Source organism: Coturnix japonica, chromosome 6 (genome assembly GCF_054131305.1).
Source record: "Coturnix japonica strain WE chromosome 6, WE-NBRP24, whole genome shotgun sequence".
Classification (NCBI taxonomy): Eukaryota; Metazoa; Chordata; class Aves; order Galliformes; family Phasianidae; genus Coturnix; species Coturnix japonica.
Genome location: NC_140668.1, coordinates 23,163,948 through 23,185,959, shown reverse-complemented (window position 1 = coordinate 23,185,959; position 22,012 = coordinate 23,163,948). Strand labels below are relative to the sequence as shown.

Below are 22,012 nucleotides of genomic sequence, written 5' to 3'. Positions count from 1 at the left end.
GATCTCAAAGCACAGCTGCAGCCTGTGTGGTACTTATCCCAGCCTGTAACACAGTGTAACTGGGACATGTCCCAAGCAACCAGTCTCAGCATCCTCACAGCCTTCCAGCAGAGGAGACAAGTATTCATGCCTTGGGTTTAGGTCTGATGCTGACCACTTTCTCTGTGGTCTATAAGGACTGCCAGCACCCGGACAAGTGCAGCTGCTGCCCTGGACAGACACACTTCATGTTGTACCAGTTTCCTACTTTGCTTTCCAAGTATTCAGAGGCAACCTGTGTGCACTGTAACTAGCATAAGGACTTTGACAGCACTTGAGACTACCAGAGCTGTCAGCTCCTTCAGCACTAATAATCACCTGTCAAAAACGCACAGCAGACTGGGGAAGAAATAAAAGAGGAAATGATTAAGCACCTCAAGCTGTAGCCAAGGCAATCAAGAAACTGAATTCAGCTGCTTTAATAAGTACCTTTTAATGCAACATGTCCCTCCTCCTGTGCAGGAGCCCTACGGTGACTCCACAATAGCTGTGCCTGTGGCTTTAAATTTGCTAACAAACAGCCTAAGCACTCATGCACAAGATGGATGCCGGGGAGGGAGAAAAGAGAAAGACTTCAGATTACAACCAGAACAGCATTTGTCACTTGCTGTAGATGGTGTGAGAGGCAGTTTCCAGGCTCTTGGACTCGTGAAGAATATTTTCTGTTCCATTCCTGATGCGCTTGGCTGCTTTCTGCCAAAACCTGTTTTAAATCCATTCACGAAACCAGGCCGAGCCAGCATAACTTTAAATTCTCCTGGTGGAAAAATGGCACTGAGTGTATTTCTGGGAATGACAGACAGCTGCCGTTCCCAGAGCTGCCACGTGAAACACTGCTCCCTCGCCACCGCCCTCCTCAAAAGCCACTTTCTCCTTGGCACATCACCTACATCATCACTTCTTGCTCTACAAAGAACACAGAAACTTGATGAGATTCCTTTTCCTCTTCGCATTAGCAGCACTTGGCCAACCCAGCCAGTCCTTCATTGCTGCCGTGCCTGCAGCTGGTTTCATGGGGATTGGCAAGATCTGGTTTAGGCACAACAATGAGCCCTGGATAACCCAGGCTCCAGCATTGCTCTGAGCAGCAGGGACAGTGGGAAGGGAAAGGAAGACTCACCCAGCACCATTTACATCCCCTGTTCTCAGCAGATGAAGCACAGCAAGGCAGTGATGCATTCATGTAGCATGGAAGAACAAGGGAGATGCTCCCACCAGGAGCTGGGTGCAATGGCTCCAGATCTGGTCCTGTGTCTCAGAGCTGGGACGGTCTGAGCAGAAAGTGGGAGGGATCTGGGGAAGTCCCATGTAAGGCACAAGGACCCCATCCAGAAAGACCATGCAGGGACCCAAACCTGCAACCAGCCACACGCTGCCACTCGGGCCCATCAATCACCCCACAGCAGATCCCAAGACTCCAGTTCACATGAGTTTAATCCTATAAGGGCAGGGGCCACTGTGCTACACAAGCCATGTGAAGGACGCAGCCTTTCTCCAGAGATCTGGGGAGGAAATCCCAAACACTTCTCATGGAAAAAGCAGAATTATTCCAGCATGTGACAGGAAAACCCTCTTTTCCAGTGTTTAAGTTAAGGCTGTAGTGGGCTGCGATTTTTTATGAAGCTTAAGTTAAAGGACGCAGTGACTGCTAATGAAATGGGCACCAATTCTGTTACAGCAGCAACATTTTTTGGCAGAAGCATTTTAAACCTACCCTCCTGTTCCATGAACAGCAGCAGCAGAAATGGAAGGACTGCTGAGTCAGCTCCTGCTTTGGGCCTCACAATGTACTCTGTGTTTTCCAGCAGGCTATAATCTACCAGGGAAAACTACAGTGGCAGGGAGGGTGAACACAGAAGCTTTAAAGAAATCTGGAAAGAAATGTGTGAAACTGAAGCTTCCATTTAATTTAAGAAAAAATGAAGAAGATATCACAAAGTGGGTGAGCTATGACTGCAAGGACTACCAGCACTTGCAGCTGCATGTAGAGATGCACTCTGATGACACAAAGGCTCAGCTCTAAACCACAAATGATGCTGTCCCCAGAGTCTCCACGATGGATCTCTGTGTGAAGCAGCTCTGGGAGCAGCAGACACTGCAAGTCACCCAGTGCCCAAAGTGCCCAGCTAACCCAGACCCTTGGCTCCAGCACCACCCAAGAGCATGCTTGTAGGGGGAACCTCTAGATATGGCTTATTGAGACAGCACTGAGACACAGAAAACACCCTACAACCAGCTCTCCATCTTCAAGGAGGGCTTCAAAATGTGGAAGCAGTGCTGGAAGCTGTGTGCCATGGCAGGTGCGGCTCAGCAAATCCCGTTGCAGACGCAGCACAGCAAGGCTTGGAACCAGCAAGGATTTGGAAACGGCACACACTCAGTCTGCACAAAGCCATGCCTCTGCTCATAAGCCCTCTGAAAAGCAGCAGGAATGCACAAGCCACATCATGGCTCCTATGTTGGAGAAGGGGCAACAAACCCCAAGATTAACTGCCTGTGGCTCCGAGTCCTAAAATAATTTAGAGATGAGAATAATGCTGAAAGCTGCTTTGAAATTCCCAGCCCTTATCGTGCCTTCTGGATGTCTGTTGGACTTGATCAGCTGACAAAGCAAACTAAGCAGCCATCTCCAAAGAGAGCTGCTGGCCATTACAACAACCTATCGCATCCAGCTCACTAGATGTCCGAGCATTTCCAAGGAATGGGGTCTTCACCTTTTCCTCTGCAACAATCAATCCATAGGCACCTGGATTTTTGGGCAGCTGCTTTCTTTTCAGTTACATCACAAATCAAAGTAAATAAAATGCTCTCTGCCAGGGCCTCTCCCCAGACTCATTCCTTTCTGTATTTTCCCATTCCCATCCTCAGCTCTGTAAGTCCACAGCCTGCACACCCAAGCGGACCTCATCCATTATTCCTGCATCTGAAGCACGTTAGCACTTCACAAAGGCCCTTCTTTTACTTCACACAGCGCTGGGATCCCCATGGCATTCAGCACAACCTCTGAGCTAATGCTTTGAGGCTTCCCTCACTCACAACCCCAGCTCTGCTATACTGGTATCGATATTTAACATCAACAGGCCCCTTTCCTTCCAACACTTCCAAACTGTGTTTTCAGCTTTATCAGCAACAGTAAAAAAACCATATGTATGTAATCCAGGCTCAAGGTGCACATATAATAATGGAAAGGCTGATGCACCAGCCAGGTGGCAGACACCCAGCCTGACATTTATCTGTTCTCATGCTTGAGGAAGAGAGATCGCTCACTCACAGCTAAGTGGCTCTGGAGTTTGCCCTTGGTCAAGCTGGGAAGCATCACAAATCAGCCACCATGAATCCACAGAGACAGGCAGAGCTGGAGAGCACTGGAGAGCAAGAGGGACAGCAGCACGCCGCTGATTAAACAGCTCCAAACACAGCCACGTCCTGATGATGCCCATGAGAGCAGAGCACAAGCCATTTGCTGGCTTCTGGAAAGTCCTGGTGTGTTTTCACCTGGTTCAAACAACTTTCTCAATAATCAGTTAGTTCATCTCCAAGAAAGAGAAGGGTTCTTTATCTCTTGAGGTTTCCTGCTCAAAGCCCTCTCCCAAAGCTTCTCACTGGTTTGGCACAGAGGTGACCAGGCAGAAACGTGCCATTGAACTCAGGATCATCTCCAGCCTTCACCCCTAGAAGAAGTCTTAGCTTAAAGCAGTTGGGTAAAGGAGCTCTGCAGTCTGCCATGTTGAGTTTGGACAAATGGGAAGCTCCAGATCCAGATCCAAGCTTTCACCTGTTTGAGTAACCATCAGAATACATCAACAACGCACTACTTTGGCTCAAACTGCCTAAGAGAATGATGCACTGATCACATGGACACTCTCAAACCTTCACATCCACCTGGGTTTGTTGGATGGCTGTGCCCCATGGCAGTCACAGCTGGCACAGCCTAGGGTTTATCAATCAGCCATCAGCACTGCAACACATCACAGGCAGCACAGAACTGGGAGGAAAAGCACAGCAACTCAGTACAACCACATATTTTGCTCTGAGAAGCCTACCCAGAGCATCACTTGGGACATCCCAGGACCATCCTGGTACTCTTTTGTTGGAAGTCTGTTACAGAAAAGAGGCTCCCTAGTTGTGTGGCTGCTGTCCAGCTGCTCCCCTGCAGCTTAGCACACAGCAGACAAAGCAACAGCTCTGGCATTGAGATGCACATGTGAAGGTAACATGCCAACTTTTGCCTGGGGTTTCCAGCCCCAGGATGCCTCACTCCAGGTTTATCACAGCCCAGGGCAGAGCTGATATGGATTCACATTCTGAGTCCTGCCAATATGATCTCACCACCTCTTTAAGGAACAGCATGGCCAGAAATCCCACGGCCAAGGACAACACTCATGCATGTTTACAAGTGTCAGACCTGACCCTCACTGAAGGTGACTTTAGCAGCCAAGGACAAGGCAGCATGGACACCTGCAAGCCCAGCACAATGCCAGCACTGCAGCCCATGGAGCAGGGAGGTATCAAAGCTCTCCAAAGGCCGCACTGCCCTGGGACACCACGCAAGGCCAGGAAAATGCTCCTTGTGACTGTAGTGCTATCTGCTTCCCACCCAGCTCTCCTGCTGCTACAGGAAGGAGACAGGAAACACTTTTTTTTTCCCCCCCAAGAGGAATTTGTAATAAAGAAAATGGAGGAGAGTCAGTATCCCTCAACAGCTATGACAAACAACCTCTTATCTACCATCACTTTTCCTCCTGAAGGCTTTGGAGAAAAGCTAAGTGGAAAACCCCTACTCATTTGGTGGCCCTGCAACCAAAGCACTGACCAGTGGAAAGGTGCCGGGTATCCTGTTTGTGCCACATACTTCAAAGGTTTAGGTGTTTAAAAAAAGAACCCTTGTTAAATACATTGGACATGAAACCATAAAGCAAGATGGCAGCGATCTCATAGAAGCTCCAGAGTCAGCCCAAAGCACACGACCTGTTTTGTACTGATCTGTTTGCAGAGGCCATGTAATCCCCTACAAGTGGTTTTGTTTCCAAAACAAATGCTACACACTCTTCTTTGAGAAAGAAGGAAGAAAACTCCCTCCAAAGCAAAGAGCCCAGCGCTGCCAGCAAGGCACTCCAGTGCACACGTGTGAGCAGGAAAGGAAACAGAGAGCCCTTCCAGCTTTCCAAAGGGTTACTGCTAACAGTGGGGAAGAAGGGATTTTACACATTAGGAAAAATGCCACAATGGAGCCACGCTTAAAGCAAATGCTGCACCAGAGGCTCTGGGCTGCACTGTCTGTCTCACACTTCTCTAGTGCAAAGTGTGGTTACAGGGCAGGATGAAGGCTCTGGCAGCAGGGTCAGCATTGCAGGAGCCTTGGCAGCAAGGAGCAGTGTGCCAGGTGCTGCACAAACAAGTTTCCTCCTCTGGGAATTGGCATGCTCCAGTCGCATGGCAGCACGCTGGCTGTACCTCCAACATCTCACTTCAAATAGCACAGGTCCAGGGGGTAGTTCCACACCAAAGTGCCTGAACCTTCCTGAGATCTAAGTAAAGAACAGGATGAAGAGTCTAAATACCTCTTTGGGCTCTGGCCTAAGCAACTTGCTGTGCATCATGCAGGGGGCACAGCAAAGCAAAGGACATCCTCATATATCCATCTCTAGAGGGGTGGAGATACTGCGTACACCAGCTGCACTACCAGGCTTCCTGCAAGGAGAAATCTACAGGTCCCAGATGAGGAGAGAGGCATGCTACATACCAGCCATCCTGGAAGGAAACAACAAGAGCATGCCAGAAAATTACTCTTTCAGTGCTCTCCCAAGAAAGTCTAATAATCTCATCTTTCATGCGCTTACGCCTCTGCTTTCTGCAAGGCCTTGCTGTGCGCTGGCAGGCAGCTCCCCAGGAGCCAGGAAGGTCAGCGTGCCTCCAGCAGGGGAAGTGGCAGGGGGAGAGGAGCACTGGGCTGGGTTCCCACCAGCTTTGCATTATGAAAGCCAGGAGCTGGAGTCAGCCAGCCTGTGCGGGTTTGCTTTAACCCCCTCGGTGCTGCTGAATGAGCATTTGCACCTACCTCCTAGTGCCACACAGCCATATGTACACTTGCAGGTCATGAGTGTAACAGGCAAGCACCTCAAGGACAGACTTTGCTCCCTTTTCTGTGCTTTGCAGCTGTCAGAAAGGTACAAATTCCCTCTTGGTTTGCACTCATGGGTGCTCCAAGCCGGCCTGCTGCTTCCTGCTGCTTAGTGAAAAAAACACAGTGCTGCAGTCCAACACTGCACATGCCCAGGACTTGTTACTTCAAGAAATACCATCATTGTTCTCAACACCGTCAGCTCAGCAATGAACAGACGTCTGCATTGTCCCTTGGCTGCCTGGAGGCTGACAGCAACGGCACTGAAGCGCAGGTCCCAGAAGGATATCAGAGCTGCTGCACAAGAGCAGGTCAGATGGTCCTTTATCTACCTTTGTTGATAACCAGCAGTAGATGCAATGACAACAATGAGAAAAGAGGGCACAAAGGTGCCTTTCTCTGGGATTCCTAGAAAATAGAGCAGTCGCCAACAGAAATGTTAAATAATCCAGCTCCCTGACACAGAGGGTACCAGAGCATCATGCACGCTTCCACACGTACTGCAGAGCAATGCCTGCAGTGCCACTGTCAGCAGCGCTGTTATCTGCCCATGCAGAGGGTCCTTCAGAACAGAGCAGTCCCAGAGCTGTGCTTGCTCTGAAGAGTGTGATGTTGAGGGCAGTGGGCCAATAAATCAGGAAGGCTTTGAACCTGAGCATGGGGAAATGAAGCACTCCATGGCTTGGCAGAGTGGATTAACACACTCTGGAGAGCTCGAGACAGTCTGGAGCTCGTTCAAGGTGCCCTTTCTGCTCAATCTGTAGGGGTAGATCCTCGAGGCTCTGGGTTTTGGATGGGAAAAAGAAGCAGAAGGGAAGGAACTGGGGGTTCCTCACCCCCACACCAGGGCAGCATGAGGTGAGGTGGAACCCAACCTCACTGAGCACCCTCTACCGGGTAGAAAACAGCCCCAGGGCTGGGGCACACACTTGCTCGGGGCCTTCTCTGCAAATAAAAGAGCAGTTGCAGACCGATGCCAATGGGGGAGGTTATCATTGCCCTCAAGAGCTCAGTTTCATGCCAGCAACTCCTTTAAGAAAAGAAAGCCAGCATTTTAGTCAGTAACTTTCCCATTTAACCCTAATTGCTTGATTTCAACTTCTAAATATCCAGCCTGGGCTTGCCTGAATTCTAAGCCCAGTCCTCCTGTGCAAGGCTGACAGCCTAGCAAGCAGATCAAAGATCTGGCAAACAAGCATGCTGGAAAATATTGCTGTGCTGATTTTCCAAGAATGAAGCCACCAGTATGTGAGGAGCCTGGGGCAATAGCAATGAAAGCAGGGAGCATCACTGAGGGTGTCACTACGGCCTCGCTGTGCTGGTTCGTATTTAGGAAGAATGATCCAGCTGAACTTTTTTCTTGACGTGAGAAAAAATGAGGAAGGCGAGTGTGGGAAAGCAAGGCGATGTAACACAAGCATCTGGTATGGGGAGATGCTCAAGGGACACGGTGCAGCTCAGTTAATATGCAGGGAGGCACTGTAAAAACAAAATAAGGCAGGAGTGGAAACAATCTTCTCAAACAGACACCCTCAAGCCATGGCACAGATGGGAACTGGAGCTCTTTGGAGCTCTTTGCAGTTCCAGGCTGTAACCTTAAAACAAGGCTTCCCTTCTCACCTCTCCTTCCAGCTAACACGGGAAGATGCAGGGGCTTCCCTCTGCCACCTTGCTAGGGGTCTGGAATACAAATACAGCTGGCTTCGGTTCCCATTAGAAGTTAATTTCCTCAATAATTTTCAGAGAGAGAGAAGGAGAAATGCTCGTGATCTAAGAGATGAAAGCAAATGAAAAAAAGCCTCATAAAACCTGCAGTGCCCTAAGGGAAAACTGCCCTGCAACTTTCATTGGGGAATTATCAAAGGCCCTGGGCTGGTGGGGGGTTGTTTGTATTTTATAAGACAGATGCTTTAGAGAATATAAGTTCTCAAATAGCTGAGATTCCATTCTGCTGAACCTCCAGCAAGACTAGAAAAAGAAACAGCTGATCCCAGTTAGTCCAGCCCAGGATTCAGCTTAGCCACATCAAGACAGGGTGAAGCGGCACAGAGCCATGCAGGCACCGCTGGACATTTCCAACACGATGCCCTTGCCCCAGGCAAAGGCAGCTGCACACATACTAGCAGAGCTGCAGGACAGCACGAGTGGAGCTAGAGATCTCATTCATTGCTACTGTAAAACAGGCTGGGGTGAAGGCACTGAGTCATTATGCCTGAGAACAAGAACGCATGGCTCCTGGGAAACTATTTCAAAAGATGGACATGCAGTGCACACATTGCTTCCAGGCTGGGACACGAGGCACAGCACTTCCCAAATGAGATCCCAGAGGGTAAGGGGGTTTGGCATGTGTTACATACAAATGAGCAGCAATCAGCATCTTCTTGAGATGGCTGAAGACCTTTCTCTCCTGTACTGACCCAGCCGTCCCACTTTAAGTGACAAATCTTCCTTTCCCTGCCAACCCCAGTAGGATAATTCACCTCAGCCCACTTCACAAACTAAGGTGTTGCCAAAAAAGGCACCCAGCCTTGTTACCACATTGACTCAAAGGGTGGGTAAGCACAAAGCAGCCAACAGACACTAATGAGGAACAATTAAAACAAAAATAAAAACAACAGCAAATTGAAGACCTGAAGAGGAATTACTCAGTGGTGTAGCTACTGTCACATTTCAGCTCTCACAACCAAAGTGTATGAATAGGAAATAAGTAAAACTAGCTGTAGGGCCCATGAATATTGTCCAGGGCTGGTTCCTCTTCCTGTGCACACAGCAACATGCCCTGCACACTCACATCCAGCCCTTTGGCCCTGGTGCAAGTGGCTGGGACTTCTCCATCCAGGGGAACAGCACTCTCTGGAGCACAGTCAGGGAAGTACAGGAGAAAGCTGACAGCTCTTGAAATACCCAGCTAGTACACAGCTATTCAATTGCCTACCTGCAATCCCACCTCCAGATATGCAGAAGGTCTTCATTATTTGCTTAATTTTCATCTTCATTCTGCCAGTACCTGCTAAACTCACATGTTTTAGCTGAATAACCGCATGCAGTCGGTACTGAGTTGGAAATGGAATGTAAATTCCTGCTGTCTGAGAAAAGGCCTGAGGGGCTGCTGTGAAATGAAGCTGCTCCCTGGAGGCATGTGAGTGCTGCTGCAGGGCTCAGGATCACCCCAGGCTCCGAGGTGTCTGTCTCACCATCACCCACTCACAATGGCATGGAATGCATATTAGTCATAATAGCAAAGGGATCCAATCAGCTGCAGCCAGGTCATAAAGAAAGAGCATCTTTTGCAAGAAAAGCTTTGTATACAAAGCAGGCTCCGGGAAATTCAGCTTTCAAATGGCATTAGCAAGTCAGGATGCTGCAAACACACTCAAGGTCCTCCAAGGATAGAGTAAGGAGCTCACCCTCCATATCCTCCCACCTCAACTGCCACCATTTCTCCTCTGCACACTGAAGGTAGGAGAGAAACCACACACAGACGTCTTCTCGCTGCAACCCCTCTGCTCCACCAGTAGCACACTGCAGAGCAACAACTTACATCACTTTGTGGTCAGTCTATGTGAATTGCTCTATTGCAGACCAGTGGAGAGAAGCACGTGGGGTGAGCAGGCTGGAGGTTATCATGCTCTCTGTGCTCACAACAGGCATTTGTCTCTGAAGCTGAGCTCTCCTACAGCTCTTCCTTCTGTCAGGTTCCACAATAAGGTCCAAACCCTCATGGACCGACCTCAGCCTGGGATCAGTGTGTACCATGCCTACCAACCCTGCTCACTTCAAAGGTGGATTTCACCCTGCATTTCTGCCAGCCTACAAGGCAAGGAAAGGCCCAGGAGGTCACGCAGCCATTGCTGTAATTTCAGGCAGGATCAAACAGAAAAGCAACAGCTGGGCTGAGTGAGCACGTCCACATTTAATTACAAATGGTTTTGGTTAATAAGCAAATGCAAGAACAAAGCAAGTGTGAAACCTCCCTTTTTTGCCACGGCTCCTGCTCAGGCTGTGCAGAAACAGCTGCCTTGAGGGGCATCTCAAAATCCACCAACTATGTTTTTTCTTTCATCTTGCACATTTTCATAACTGCTGCAGATACACCACTCTGTGCAACACCACCATGCACAGAGGGACATAAGCCTCTGTATCACAGAACAGAACCATCTGCATTGGAAGCAACCCTTAATGGCCATCTAGTCTGACTCCCCTGTGACGAACAGGGATGCCCACAGCTCCATCAGGTGCTCAGAATCCTGTCCAGCCAGACTTTGGGTGTCTCCAAGGGTAAGACATACAGAGGACAATCCTCATCACTTCTAGCAGACATCTCTGACAGCACCATTAGCAATATGCAACCTAACAGTACTACAGAAACACCACTGGAACAAAGCAGTAGCCCCAGGACAGCCTACCAAAGCAACACCAGCCGCTGATGTACCATTGCCAGCTGTGCATACGATGTCCCAGGAGCTGGGTATCACGGGAGGACATGATGGGAATCAAGAATCATTGAGAGGCTGAGAAACCACCACAGCCCTGGGAACTGAGGGCTGCTGAACTTCCTAGCACAGACTGCTGAGAGAACCGGGTGGGCTGTTTTGTACTCCTGGCTTTAATTACAGCCAAGTGTTTAACTTACTCCCCTTCAACCACCCCCGTGTCCTTTACGAGCATAACTCCAGCTTTTTATAGCACATCCGGTATGGACATTAAACGCATTCAGGAAATGCTCTTTCAGCCCCAAACATCCCTTCCCCTGGACCAGTAAGCTGCAGGGTTTGCAGTGCAGAGATGCAGGACCGGATGTTTGGTTTTGTGACTGCTGCTTTCCTGGATTACTTCTGTCTGTTTAGAGAAAGGAAATTAAATAAATACAGGGTAGGCTGGCTGCATCCAGAAATAATTCAGGCTGCTTGCAAGGTAAAGAAAGAAAAGCCAAATGGAAAGGCCACTCCGAGCTGCTCATACACTCTGCACACAGACTTATTTACTTCTGTTATTTAATCATAGCAGGTATAAAGTTCCTGGAGGCTGACAATGGCTCACTGAACAATGGGTGTCCAGAGGCACATCTAGGATCCCAAATTACATGCACTTCAGTGCCTTCTAGCAATACTGACCACAACTAGATGCCTAATTCAATGTGCAAGTGAGGAATGAACTCAAAACTTAGCCAAAGTAGCCAAAGGGCACCAGCAAAGAGCCATCAGGCCACACCAGGCTCCATCTTTCCCCCAGCAATGCCCTAGCATGTCACCAGAGATCCTGTGGCTCTGTTCTCCAGAGGAGTGAACTCGAGGTTTGGATAGTAACAAGAGTGCTGGTCAATTCCTCACACCGAGCAAAACACAAAGCTGTGGCTCTGCATAACATGCAGGGAACTCTGCAGCAGGCTGTGAAAGGGAAGTGCAGTTGCTGCCTTGAGGGAAGGCAAGATGCACAAGCCCTGGATAAGCCATGACTCCTCACATTTGGGGCAAGTAACTGTCACTGCAACATCACATGCTGGCAAGCTGAATGATGACCTAATTAAGTCTCATAATGATGCTCCTAGTGAGCTACAGAGCCAGCCTGCACTCAGAGCAGTAGGGATTTTGCTGGGGGTGAAAGATGGGTTGGGAGAGACAGGAGGGCCAACAGTCTGCAGGACCATTAGCTACCACCTGAACCCTCTCTGTGGTCAGCCAAGACGAAGCAAGAGTGCCAACCCAACCCAAAGGTTTTGCAGCACAAAACTCCCTACAAAACACTGACGGTAAAACTGGTGAGCCCTGCAGGAACAAACTGTTGTGTGGCATGAACAACAGTAACTATGCTCATTTACTTGTTCATTCATCTCAGGGAACAGCAGCTGTTAAATCACACGTGCTGCATACTGTGCTCTCACTACCCTGATCCAACCACGAGCTATGCAGCACTTAGCTGGAAACACATGTGACAACCCAGCTGCAGCCACTGAATCCCATTCTATCTCAGGAAAAGGCAGCCTTAACTCATGCCAGAGAATTGCTCCACAGCAGATGGGAAGGAGAATGTATTTATTTGAAAGGTCGTGTTTCTGTGTGACCAAATTGTACCCAGCTAATGCCTTCCAAATGTAAATGCAAATGACCAACAATAAAAATCAGTGTTGGGAGAGAAGCATCTCCTGTGTTCACCAGAAATGAGTGATCTCCCAGGCTCATTGAGAACTGCACAGTTATGTCAGATGCCCAGGGGACCTGACCCCATCATTGCTTTGACAGCATTATGATAATCTCTGCATTACATGCTAGAGCATGAAAAAGAAGCGTCAAATCCTCACTGAAATGGTATTAGAGAACATCAGAGAGGCTGAAACATGCCTCATAAAATTGCTCCCCTGAAGTTTACAAGTCATAGTCCAACCCATCATGAGTTCTTATGGTTGAGGAAAGCACCTTCCAAAGGAACTGCGGGCAGTTTCAGGCATGTTTCTGAGTTACCTCCAGTTTCATCATGTCATTCAGGATGATCAAAACAGTATTTCCTTACCAGGACGAATGATTTACAAGGATTGAGAAATTCAAGTGTTCTCCTATGCAGTGAGTCACCAGGAACTACAGCTCGCTCCCCCTGCTTCCCTCCCCACAGAACATCATGCCTTCCCAGCCTGGTTTTGTTCCCACTAAAACCTTGCAGAAAACACACATCCAGCAGCTTATATACCACAGGGCAAAGCCTGCTACATCAACATGAGCACCATCTCTCTCTTGGCTGTGCAGGGCAGAGAAACCACAGACTCACCCAGAGACAGTTGGGATGGAACCAGGAGCTGATGTCTGCCACTTCTCCTGCTGCTTCAGAAAAGATTTTGCTTCTTTTGAGGTTGAGTCCACTTCTTTAGTCACTCTGTTGGAGAGAAAATAGACAAACCAGAGGGTAAGAATACAAAAAAAAACAAACAAAGATCCAGCAATGAAACACAGAAAGCAGGTACAAGAGCTAGTCTGCTGGGCTCACCACTGCACAAAGACCACCTCTATCAGCTGTGCACCAAAGAACTTGCATCTTTGATTTCACTGCAATTACTCTGTTCACAGAAGAAAAAAGGAGTAGCTAATCAGAGCTGGGGGAGCAGGGGGATTGTTTCCAAATGAACAGGAAAGCTTATTCGTTCAAACAGGCCACTCAGAGCCACCCAGCTCTACTCAGGTCACTAAGTTGGCACTCCAGCTGCAGTGCCAACAACCGCACAGGCCTGGCCTTGTCCGCAGCCCAGGCTGAGCAGGGAGCTGGTGTGGGGCACAAAGCTCCAATAAGGCAGGGTGGCTGAGATGCACTCTCATTTTCCAGTTAATTTTTGTTTGGACCCCGAGGGCATAATATATCGAACGTCAAAAAGGTTATAAATCAATACAGCATCTAACTGTCGTGAATGAATTACAAACATGAGAAAGAATCTCTGGAAAACCACTCAATAATTAATTGCTAGAAACCCCATCCACTTTATCCCCTCATTTGCAATGACCTGCCTCCAGCAACATGTTTTTCACGCTTTCAGCAGCTCTTAATGAGGTTGCCAAGCTAACAATTTTGCTCCCTTCAAAAGGAAATCCGTAAGCTCTTCCCAAGCCCTGGGGCTCTATCTGCAGAGAGCACAGACCCGGAGGCAGCCTGACTCGCAGTTCAGCCAGCCCAGTATCACATCCTTTGCTGACAGTCTCCTCAGTTGGAGGATCTGTCCTGTTAAAACTCAGGCTGAATGCTGCTTGCCTCCTACCCTGGCAAGCCAACAGCTCCTGCAGAGCAAGCCAGGCATCAGAGCTTGCAGCTGGGGCAGCAACACGTGAGCAGCCTTCAGTGCCTCCCTCGTAGTGCTGGCTGCAGGATTCTTGCTGGACCTGGAGAAACCCACGCACGTGCAGAGCCAGCTGGACTGCTGCTCCAAAGGCTGGCAGCGAGGGAAGCACAGCACAGTTATTTGTTAAGCCCAGAGGCACCAGTGCCCTGAAATCCCCCTCATACAGAACCACTGCTGACAATGAATTAGTGTCCAGCATGGAAGGGAAACTGTCCTAGCAAATACAGTGGAAAATGCAAGTTCAGAAATAATCAATTCTTGTGCTAAACACCTCCTGCTCAGCCCTGTGCTGCCAGTGCAGAACACATTAACCCCATTTCATCCCCTTTAAAACGGGTGGTAGCCACATGAATGGAGGCAAATCCCAAGTTGTGAGTACTCGGAAGCCTTTGCTGGATCAGGCTGGAAAGGAGTGGGTGGAAAAAACAGTCCAGGAGGAAAGGAAAGCCTTGCTACAGCATCATCGCAACTTCAGACATCCCAAACACAACCCACTCATAGCCCTCTAATAGTAGTTGCACCACACAGTGATCATACTCCAAAGCTTACTCTGCGTAATGTGAATTTCCTTCAGCAGAATCAATTGTGTCTCCAGGCAGCAATTAGCTGGAATTCCCAGAGCCCCCCTCCAAGGCCACGATGACTACAATCCGCCTGTTTGTATGTGAGAATCACCATGGGCCAGCCTGTCTGCTCCTCAACACACCATGAAGAACATCGGGGTCATGGGTCCTTCAATTATCATGGGTCACAGAATCATTAAGGTTGGAAAAGATCACCTAGACCAACCCCAGCCCAACCCCACCGTGCCCACTGCCCACATCCCTCAGTGCCACATCCCAGAGCTCTGGGTGTCCCCCAGGGACGGTGACTCCCCTACTCCCCGGGCAGCTGTGCCACTGCATCACTGCTCTTTGGGAGAAGAAATTGTTCCTAATATCCAACCTTTGAGCTTGTGGGCCTTGAATATAGCTGGCCGAGAAAAGCAGATGACATTAACAAAATACACAATATCCCACTTTGCACTAGAAGGTGACAGCCCAGCTCCTTAGAGGGCTGCATGCTCAACTTCCACAAACCCAAGAGAAATCTGCAATTAAACAGCAATTAAATTGAGGTGCATGATGGAAAGCAGCTCCGTAAACCCTGTAGCACTGGAGGATTCTGAGCATAGGGCCCCTGGTCTTAACATCACAATCCCTCCTGCTTCTCCAACCCAAAGCTGACCAACCTCCCTCCTAATGGCTGAGGCAGAGCACAAAGCTAAGAAGAGTACGAGAAACATCTCCAGGAGTTTGCCAGCCTGCAGCCTGGCACAGTGTCTGCTGGACCAGCAGAAGTGTCATAGCTTCCAAAGCTAAAAAGTAGCCAATGAATAAAAACACAACAAGGCTGGAGAGGAGAAGCTTGTACACCTGTACCTGCTGAACCCCCTCAGCATCATGCACAGGAGAGCTCTGGCACAGTGACAACGGTAGCAAAGAAATCACTCTGCTACCTGGGGCAGAAGGGTAGAACACAGAACACAGCCTGTGTTTGATGGCTGCCTGCTCCAGCACCTCAGGGCACCAGCAGCAATGGCTGGGCACAGAATAAAACATTTTGTTCTTATTTTCCCCCCAACTCTGGCCTGTCGGCAGCTGCAGAGTGTGTATCTGAAACTGCTCATCACAGCAATGGAGCCGCAAAGCTGTGGGCAACCTGTTCCAGCAGGACTGCCCAGCTGGGGACAGAGGAATGTGTCAGGAATGTAATTAAAACTGACCTTTGTAGGCGATGCCATCACAAGACCCCCTGATTGCCTCATAAAACAAAACAGCAGCTCCAAGGCAGGCTGTCGCTGGGCTAGTGCCAGCAGCACTCCTGTACCACTCCATAGGAGTGACAAAGGCAGGAATATTAAAGGGCTTTACAGTGTATTAACTCAGGTTTTGCACATTTCATCCTTCCTCAGATCTCAGGCCAGGGAGGGGAAAGTATTCCTCTGATCTACATTATTACGGGAGACAATAACTCCCCATGTAGAAATCAAAACATTTCTTGCTCTTCATGGGTAGAAGCAGGAGCCATTAATGCAGCTGGAAGAAATCACAGTCATTACTAAAGAAAATTACAAGACCTTTCACTTGTAAATACTTGATAAATAATTATTTGCCTGAATGTTTACTGGGATACTATTCACACACTGCAAACCAGGGATAAACATGACAACAAGTGTACTGTCAGCAGCAGAACAAGCATCATGGCCACTGGCAGACCCTGGAATTCATACACAAAACCACTCACTCTCATCACATCTCTGTAAAGATTTCATTACTCTGCTATGCTGTGAAACTGCATAATAAAACTCCCAAAACATAGAGAGTTATTAATTTTTTTGGACTCTGCTGGTGTCCAGTAGCACAGAGACTTCTACTGGACAAGGTACTGTGCAACTAGAACAGAAAGGTCTTCTTTCAAATCGTTTTAAGCAAATCAAGCTAGAAACCAGATGGCAGAGCACCTCTAATGTTAACAGGTGTCATCTTTAGGACCTGTTGGTGATAGTCTGCTGGGTGACCACAGCCTTGTGCAACACAAGGGCCAAAATCCCCCCAGCTTAACCCCAAGTGTCTTAATTGCATTCTTCTAACCAAAACACCTGGAGAGCATCAGGTGAGAAAGCACCTGCTGCTATTTGGGTGTGTGGGGGCTGGGAGCTGAGAGGACTGCTAAGATCCCCCAGTAGCAGCAGCATAAATGTGCCATCTCCCTGACCTCCTTAAAGAGCAGGTCTGGAAAATGCCAGCTCTTCATCACTTGCACTCAGGACACTCAGTCCTCACTTGGGAATCCTATTCTAGTTTAGACCTGACACAATTACAGAACGTTTCACATTATCTTAACAGTGCTAGCTCTGAGGAATCACAGAGAGAGAAAGGGGGGAAAAATGAGGCTAATTATCCTTTTTTCAATATTCCCCATCCATGTCTAACCTCATTAAGTTGCCTTCTGGAATGATCACTTGAAGAACAAGCAATACTTTATCTACAAGGTATTGTAAAACAAACAAAAGTGCACCCTCAGTAAGTTTGCAGGCGACACCAAGTTGGGAGGGAGTGTTGATCTGCCTGAGGGTAGAAGGTCACTACAGAGGGACCTGGATAGACTGGATTGATGGGCCAAGGCAAACTGTATGCTTTTCAATAGGACCAAGTGTGGGGTCCTGCATTTTGATCACAGCAACCCTACAGGCTTGGTAAGGAGCGGCTGGAAAGCTGCCTGTTGGAAAGGGACCGTGGTGTGCTGATGGACAGTGGGCTGAATACGAGCCAGCAGTGTGCCCAGGTGGCCAAGAAGGCCAATGGCATCCTGCCTTGTATCAGGAATGGTGTGGTGAGCAGGACTAGGGAAGTCATCCTGCCCCTGTACTCAGCATTGGTGAGGCCTCACCTCGAGTGCTGCATTCAGTTTGGGGCACCTCAGTACAGAAGGGACAAGGAGGTGCTGGAGCAGGTCCAGAGAAGGGCAACAAGGCTGGGGAAGGGCTTGGAGAATATGGCCTATGAGGAGAGACTGAAGGAACTGGGGCTGTTTAGTCTGGGGAACAGGAGGCTGAGGGGAGACATCATTGCTCTCTTCCAATATGTGAAAGGTGCTTACAGTGAGAGCAGGGTTGGTCTCTTCTCACTGGTGACAAAATGAGGGGAAATGGCCTCAAGTTGCACCAGGGTAAGTTTAGGTTGGATATCAGGATAAACTTCTTTACAGAAAGGGTTGTTAAGCACTGGAATGGGCTGGCCCAGGATGTGTTTAAAAATTGTTTGGATACGGTGCTCATGGACATGATTTAGTGCAGGGTTGTTAGTTAGGGTAGGATGATTGGGCTGTGGTTGGACTTGATGATCTTTAGGGTCTTTTCCAGCTTGAGCGATTCTCTGTTTGATTCTATTCCCTGGGAGATGGAGCCTGTTCCCTGAGGCAATAAAGACAAGACCAGGCTGGAACAACTGATAATTTTGCAGGCTGCCTATCTGCAGGGAAGCTGCTGGCTGGCTTTTAACAAGACACAAATCAGATGGGAGCTCTCCCCAGTCAGGCAATGGCCAAGCTGCCTGCTTAGTGCTGTTCCTGGCAGGAGGTTGCATTGCTACTGCAGCAATGAGCCCAGGCTGCACCTCAAACCAATTCAACTGAAACTAAGCAGAGGTGAATGGTGCTTTAGCAGAAATAATGCTGAAGTGCTTCTTGAAATCCGTGAAGAAAATGACGATTTTCCATCAGCTCCTGTGTAACAAGGACCTGATGACAGATGAAATATGGTTTAGTGGTATTCTGTAGGTATGGTAAAGGGAGGACGGTTGGACTAGATGATCTTGTAGGTCCTTTCCAACCTTGTGATTCTATGATGATTCTATGATGATGTCAGATGTGAAGGAAACACAAGGGCAGCACTGCTGCTGCAGATGCTGTCCAAGCTTTTGGGCTTTGTTTAAGCCTCCACTTGCTACCTCTCCAAATCCAAAGGGAAGCAGTACTCCAGCTACTGAGCTCCCACTGAGACCTGCAAAAGGTACAGCACAGTGAACAGGGCTCTTTGAGGTCTGTGTCTCCCAGAATTTTATTTGCAGCTCCCAAAAGGGTTACCTGCAAATTACAGAGCACATCTCTTAAGCTGAGCAATCCAGGGGAACGGATGGATGCTGCTGCTCTGCGTGCAGTGTGACAGTCCTCTGAGCTTGGCACTATGAGGCGCAGGTATGCTGAAAGTGAAGCAGATTTCTGTAACCCCTGAACTCCTGCAAAGCAGCACAACTTCCCTGTTGCAGGTCTTCTTTCTTGCCCAAGGGAGGAATACAGTACGTTCCATAAGTCAGGGTTCAAAATTCACTTACAGCTGCAAACACTGGACACAAACGCTACAGGATCACAGGAGAAGCCAACATACACCACAAAGCCAGAGCATCCCCATGGGGCAAAGGCTAAGCTTGACTCCGTTTGTAATGTGTTAATGAGATGGTGAGGCAGAGAACAGCTTTGCCTTCCCTTCAGGCTAACAGAAAAACCTTTCTGGTTCAGAATCTCTGTGTTGCAAAAGAAAAACAACCATCTGGCGAGCTATGCTTTCCATTAGGGGAAACCCCCAAGCCTGTGTGCTGCAGAGCCAGCTCTGCCAGCATCTCAGCAGACATCAAAGCCCCTACTGAGCCTGGAGCTGTCAGGAACGAGACAGCAGTGTGGAAGCAAGGGAAACACAGCAAGCAGCAAGGAGCTGGGACTGGATCTAAGGCCCTGTGCAAAGGCACCAACAGAGGGACCACAGAGCCCCTGTCTGCCCAACAGCAGAAGGACAGCTGTGCAACCTGAACAGGTAACTGAGATCTTTAAAAGCCAGGAAACTGCTTCAAAGCCAGAAATAACGTCTCCTCCATTACACACAGGAGAGGGGAGGGATTCGTTTCTTAAGCTTCTCACCCACTAAGTATTTCCACACTAACTCCACACACCACAGGAAGAAAATCCTTGAAGGAACCCACAGATAGTGTGCCCAAATAAACCCAAGTTTACCTGGAGGTCAAGCCATCTTTTTAAGAGATACTTTGAGATACTTTCTACCTTCGGAGACCTCAGCTGAGCCTTCTTTTCCATCACACTGATTTCCAGAGAAAAATAACAAACAAACATACACAGATAAAACCAGCTTAAAAGAATCAAACCTTTCTAGAAGCACAAGTCAAATTTCAGCTGGATGTCTGCTCAGACACTGGGATTTTCAAAAGCAAAGTAACAAAGAAGAAAGCCAGAAGTCAGCGTGTTCCCCAGCACCAAATAACACAACAGACATCGCTCTCTGATACTTTCCACACAGAACTCTGTCCTCCCACTTCCCCAGCTACGCAGAAGCCCCATCAGCACATCCATTAATGAAAATCCTGGATTGGAGCTGCTCGTTAGGCCTTCCCCCTTCTCAAAGCATATTAAGCAGACTGTGATTTACTTCAGAAGCCACTCTTCAAGCTTGGGATGGCTTTGTCACTATGATTTCTGTGGCAAATGCCTATGTGTGAGTGAGCCAGCACTGCACCTTACTCCTGCTCACACTTAATGACCCCACCTCCAGCCCACCCTTGTGTCAATCAGCATTACACAACATAAGCATTTCCCCAGTTGTGATCCCTGGGGATTGATGCACACAGAGGGAAGGTTATCAAAACGTGCTCCAGAAACATTCTCATGCTAAAGCCTTTTTTTGTAAAGTAGCCTATTTTCATTTAATGGCTTCCAAAAAAAATCAATAGCTGTTTTTGAAATTGGAAAAAGCCAATATAAACCGTGGATAGCCAAAGCAAGCTCTGACCTGTAGGAAAAACAACCCCGTAAGGACAGGAGAAAGGAGGCTGCTTCCTTCACTCCTTTATGCCAAGATCAGCACTTTGGTGCTTTGCAGAGAAAAGCTGCCAGTCCCATTTTAGGCTGCTGCCTCTGAGCAGCACTCACACTGAAATGCCATGTAATTCTGGGCCATTTGACTTTGCCTTCAGGTCCCACAGCAACATCCCCAGCCTCCTCCTATCCTGGGAAAGTGTAAAGGCAGGTTTTCACATTGTATGAGCCTCATGGAGGAAGTGGTAAGGGACTGGAAGTGGCCAAAGACAAACTTCTATAAACACGTATTATCATCATCACTACAAACCAGAAGATCTATTAATCCTCAAATAGATGACGAGACTTTGGAATGGCTTTTTAAAGGGCTACTGACATTATTTACCATCCTTAATTTTCCTAATGTTTCCTTGCTACTGCCATCAAAGCCATCCTGAAAAAGACACTAAAAGACATGGAGGGGTTTCTTCCTCTGCCCCAATTAACTCAGTTCACTTTGCTCTGTATTTAAAAAGAAAAAGAGCTCAGATTCTGGTAATGCCCAGGTGCCTGCTCACTCACACATATAAGCAATACATAAGCACATATGGAACACATCACACACACATCAGCCTTCAGCTGTCAAGCAGCCCACTACCTACATCAGTAAATGGAAGGTGTACACCCCAACTACCAATCCTTCTGATTTTAAAAGCAACCTTCTTCCACTGAGCACAAAACAAACGACCAAGATTCACAGCCAGCAAGAAGTGTGAGCGTGCTGCCAACTCCATGCGCATCACCTGATCTTCCTGAAAAGCAGCACAAGGTAAAGCGAGAGTTAATGGCATTACATGTTCTCTCGGAGTTAATTAGCCTAACACATCTGGCTGAGCCATGCTGAGGCCACAGAGCAAGAACACAGATGGACAATTACACAATCTTAAAACTGCTCTCCATGCCAGCTCTAAATCCTGAGTCTTGCAGGAGCAAATTCCCCAGGCTCTTTGTCCCTTTGAAATGAATTAATTTCATCCCTCTCAGCAGTCTCCCCACTCTGGCTATTGCTCAGATTGCTACCTTACTCATTTTCCAAGCAGAGCAACAAAACAGGAGATCACCTCCGAGGCTGCTTGGCTTCCATTCCCTTTATTTCCCATTTGGCCTCGGTTGTCACCTGAGGACAGAGGGGACCTCACAGCTACTGAGAAGGAAATTAGAAGCCGAGCTTTTGGAAAGCTCAGGCTGTTCTCACAAATCTGATTACTTTTCCTGCAGCTGTTCCCACCTTCTCTCTCCTGAAAAGGACCAGGGATTGTGGGTGTGAAGCTCTGGAAGGGGACAACAGATCTGACCAGAAACAGGAGAGCAGTCCTCTGTTTCTGCCCTGACAGGCAGTGTTCCTCTATTCAACAAGCACACAGGCTAAGACTGAAAAAAAAAGAAAAACAGCATAAAGAAATCTCTGAAAAAAACCAGCACCCTGTGACTGCAGAGAACTGAATTCAAGTTTCAACCCTGTTGTGCACAGGTCAACACTTCTCCTGAGCAGCATACCACATTCAGGGCCCAGAGCAAGTTCCATATCTCAGAGAGCCATTAAGGTTGGAAAAGACCACCAACACCATCCAAAGTCCAACCACCAACCCACCACTACCATACCCACTAAGCCATGGCCCTCAGTGCCATGGTCT

General features: G+C 48.3%; 1 protein-coding gene across 4 annotated transcripts in view; it reads right to left on the bottom strand.

Moving 5' to 3' along the window:
- The window catches only part of CFDP1 (chromatin remodeling protein CFDP1), a 49,691-nt gene that overhangs the window by 19,164 nt on the left and 8,515 nt on the right, over positions 1-22,012 (bottom strand). For 2 of the 4 annotated variants that reach the window (XR_014947719.1, XM_015873826.3), the window contains one exon: positions 12,920-13,024. Coding sequence is in view for 1 of the 4 variants with exons in the window: in XM_015873826.3 (XP_015729312.1) it covers positions 12,920-13,024 (105 nt within the window). In the remaining 3 variants the exon portion in view is untranslated. Of the gene's footprint in view, positions 1-12,919; positions 13,025-18,560; positions 18,719-22,012 lie in introns of those variants that run through there. The other 2 variants (XR_014947720.1, XR_014947721.1) reach the window with 2 other exon arrangements.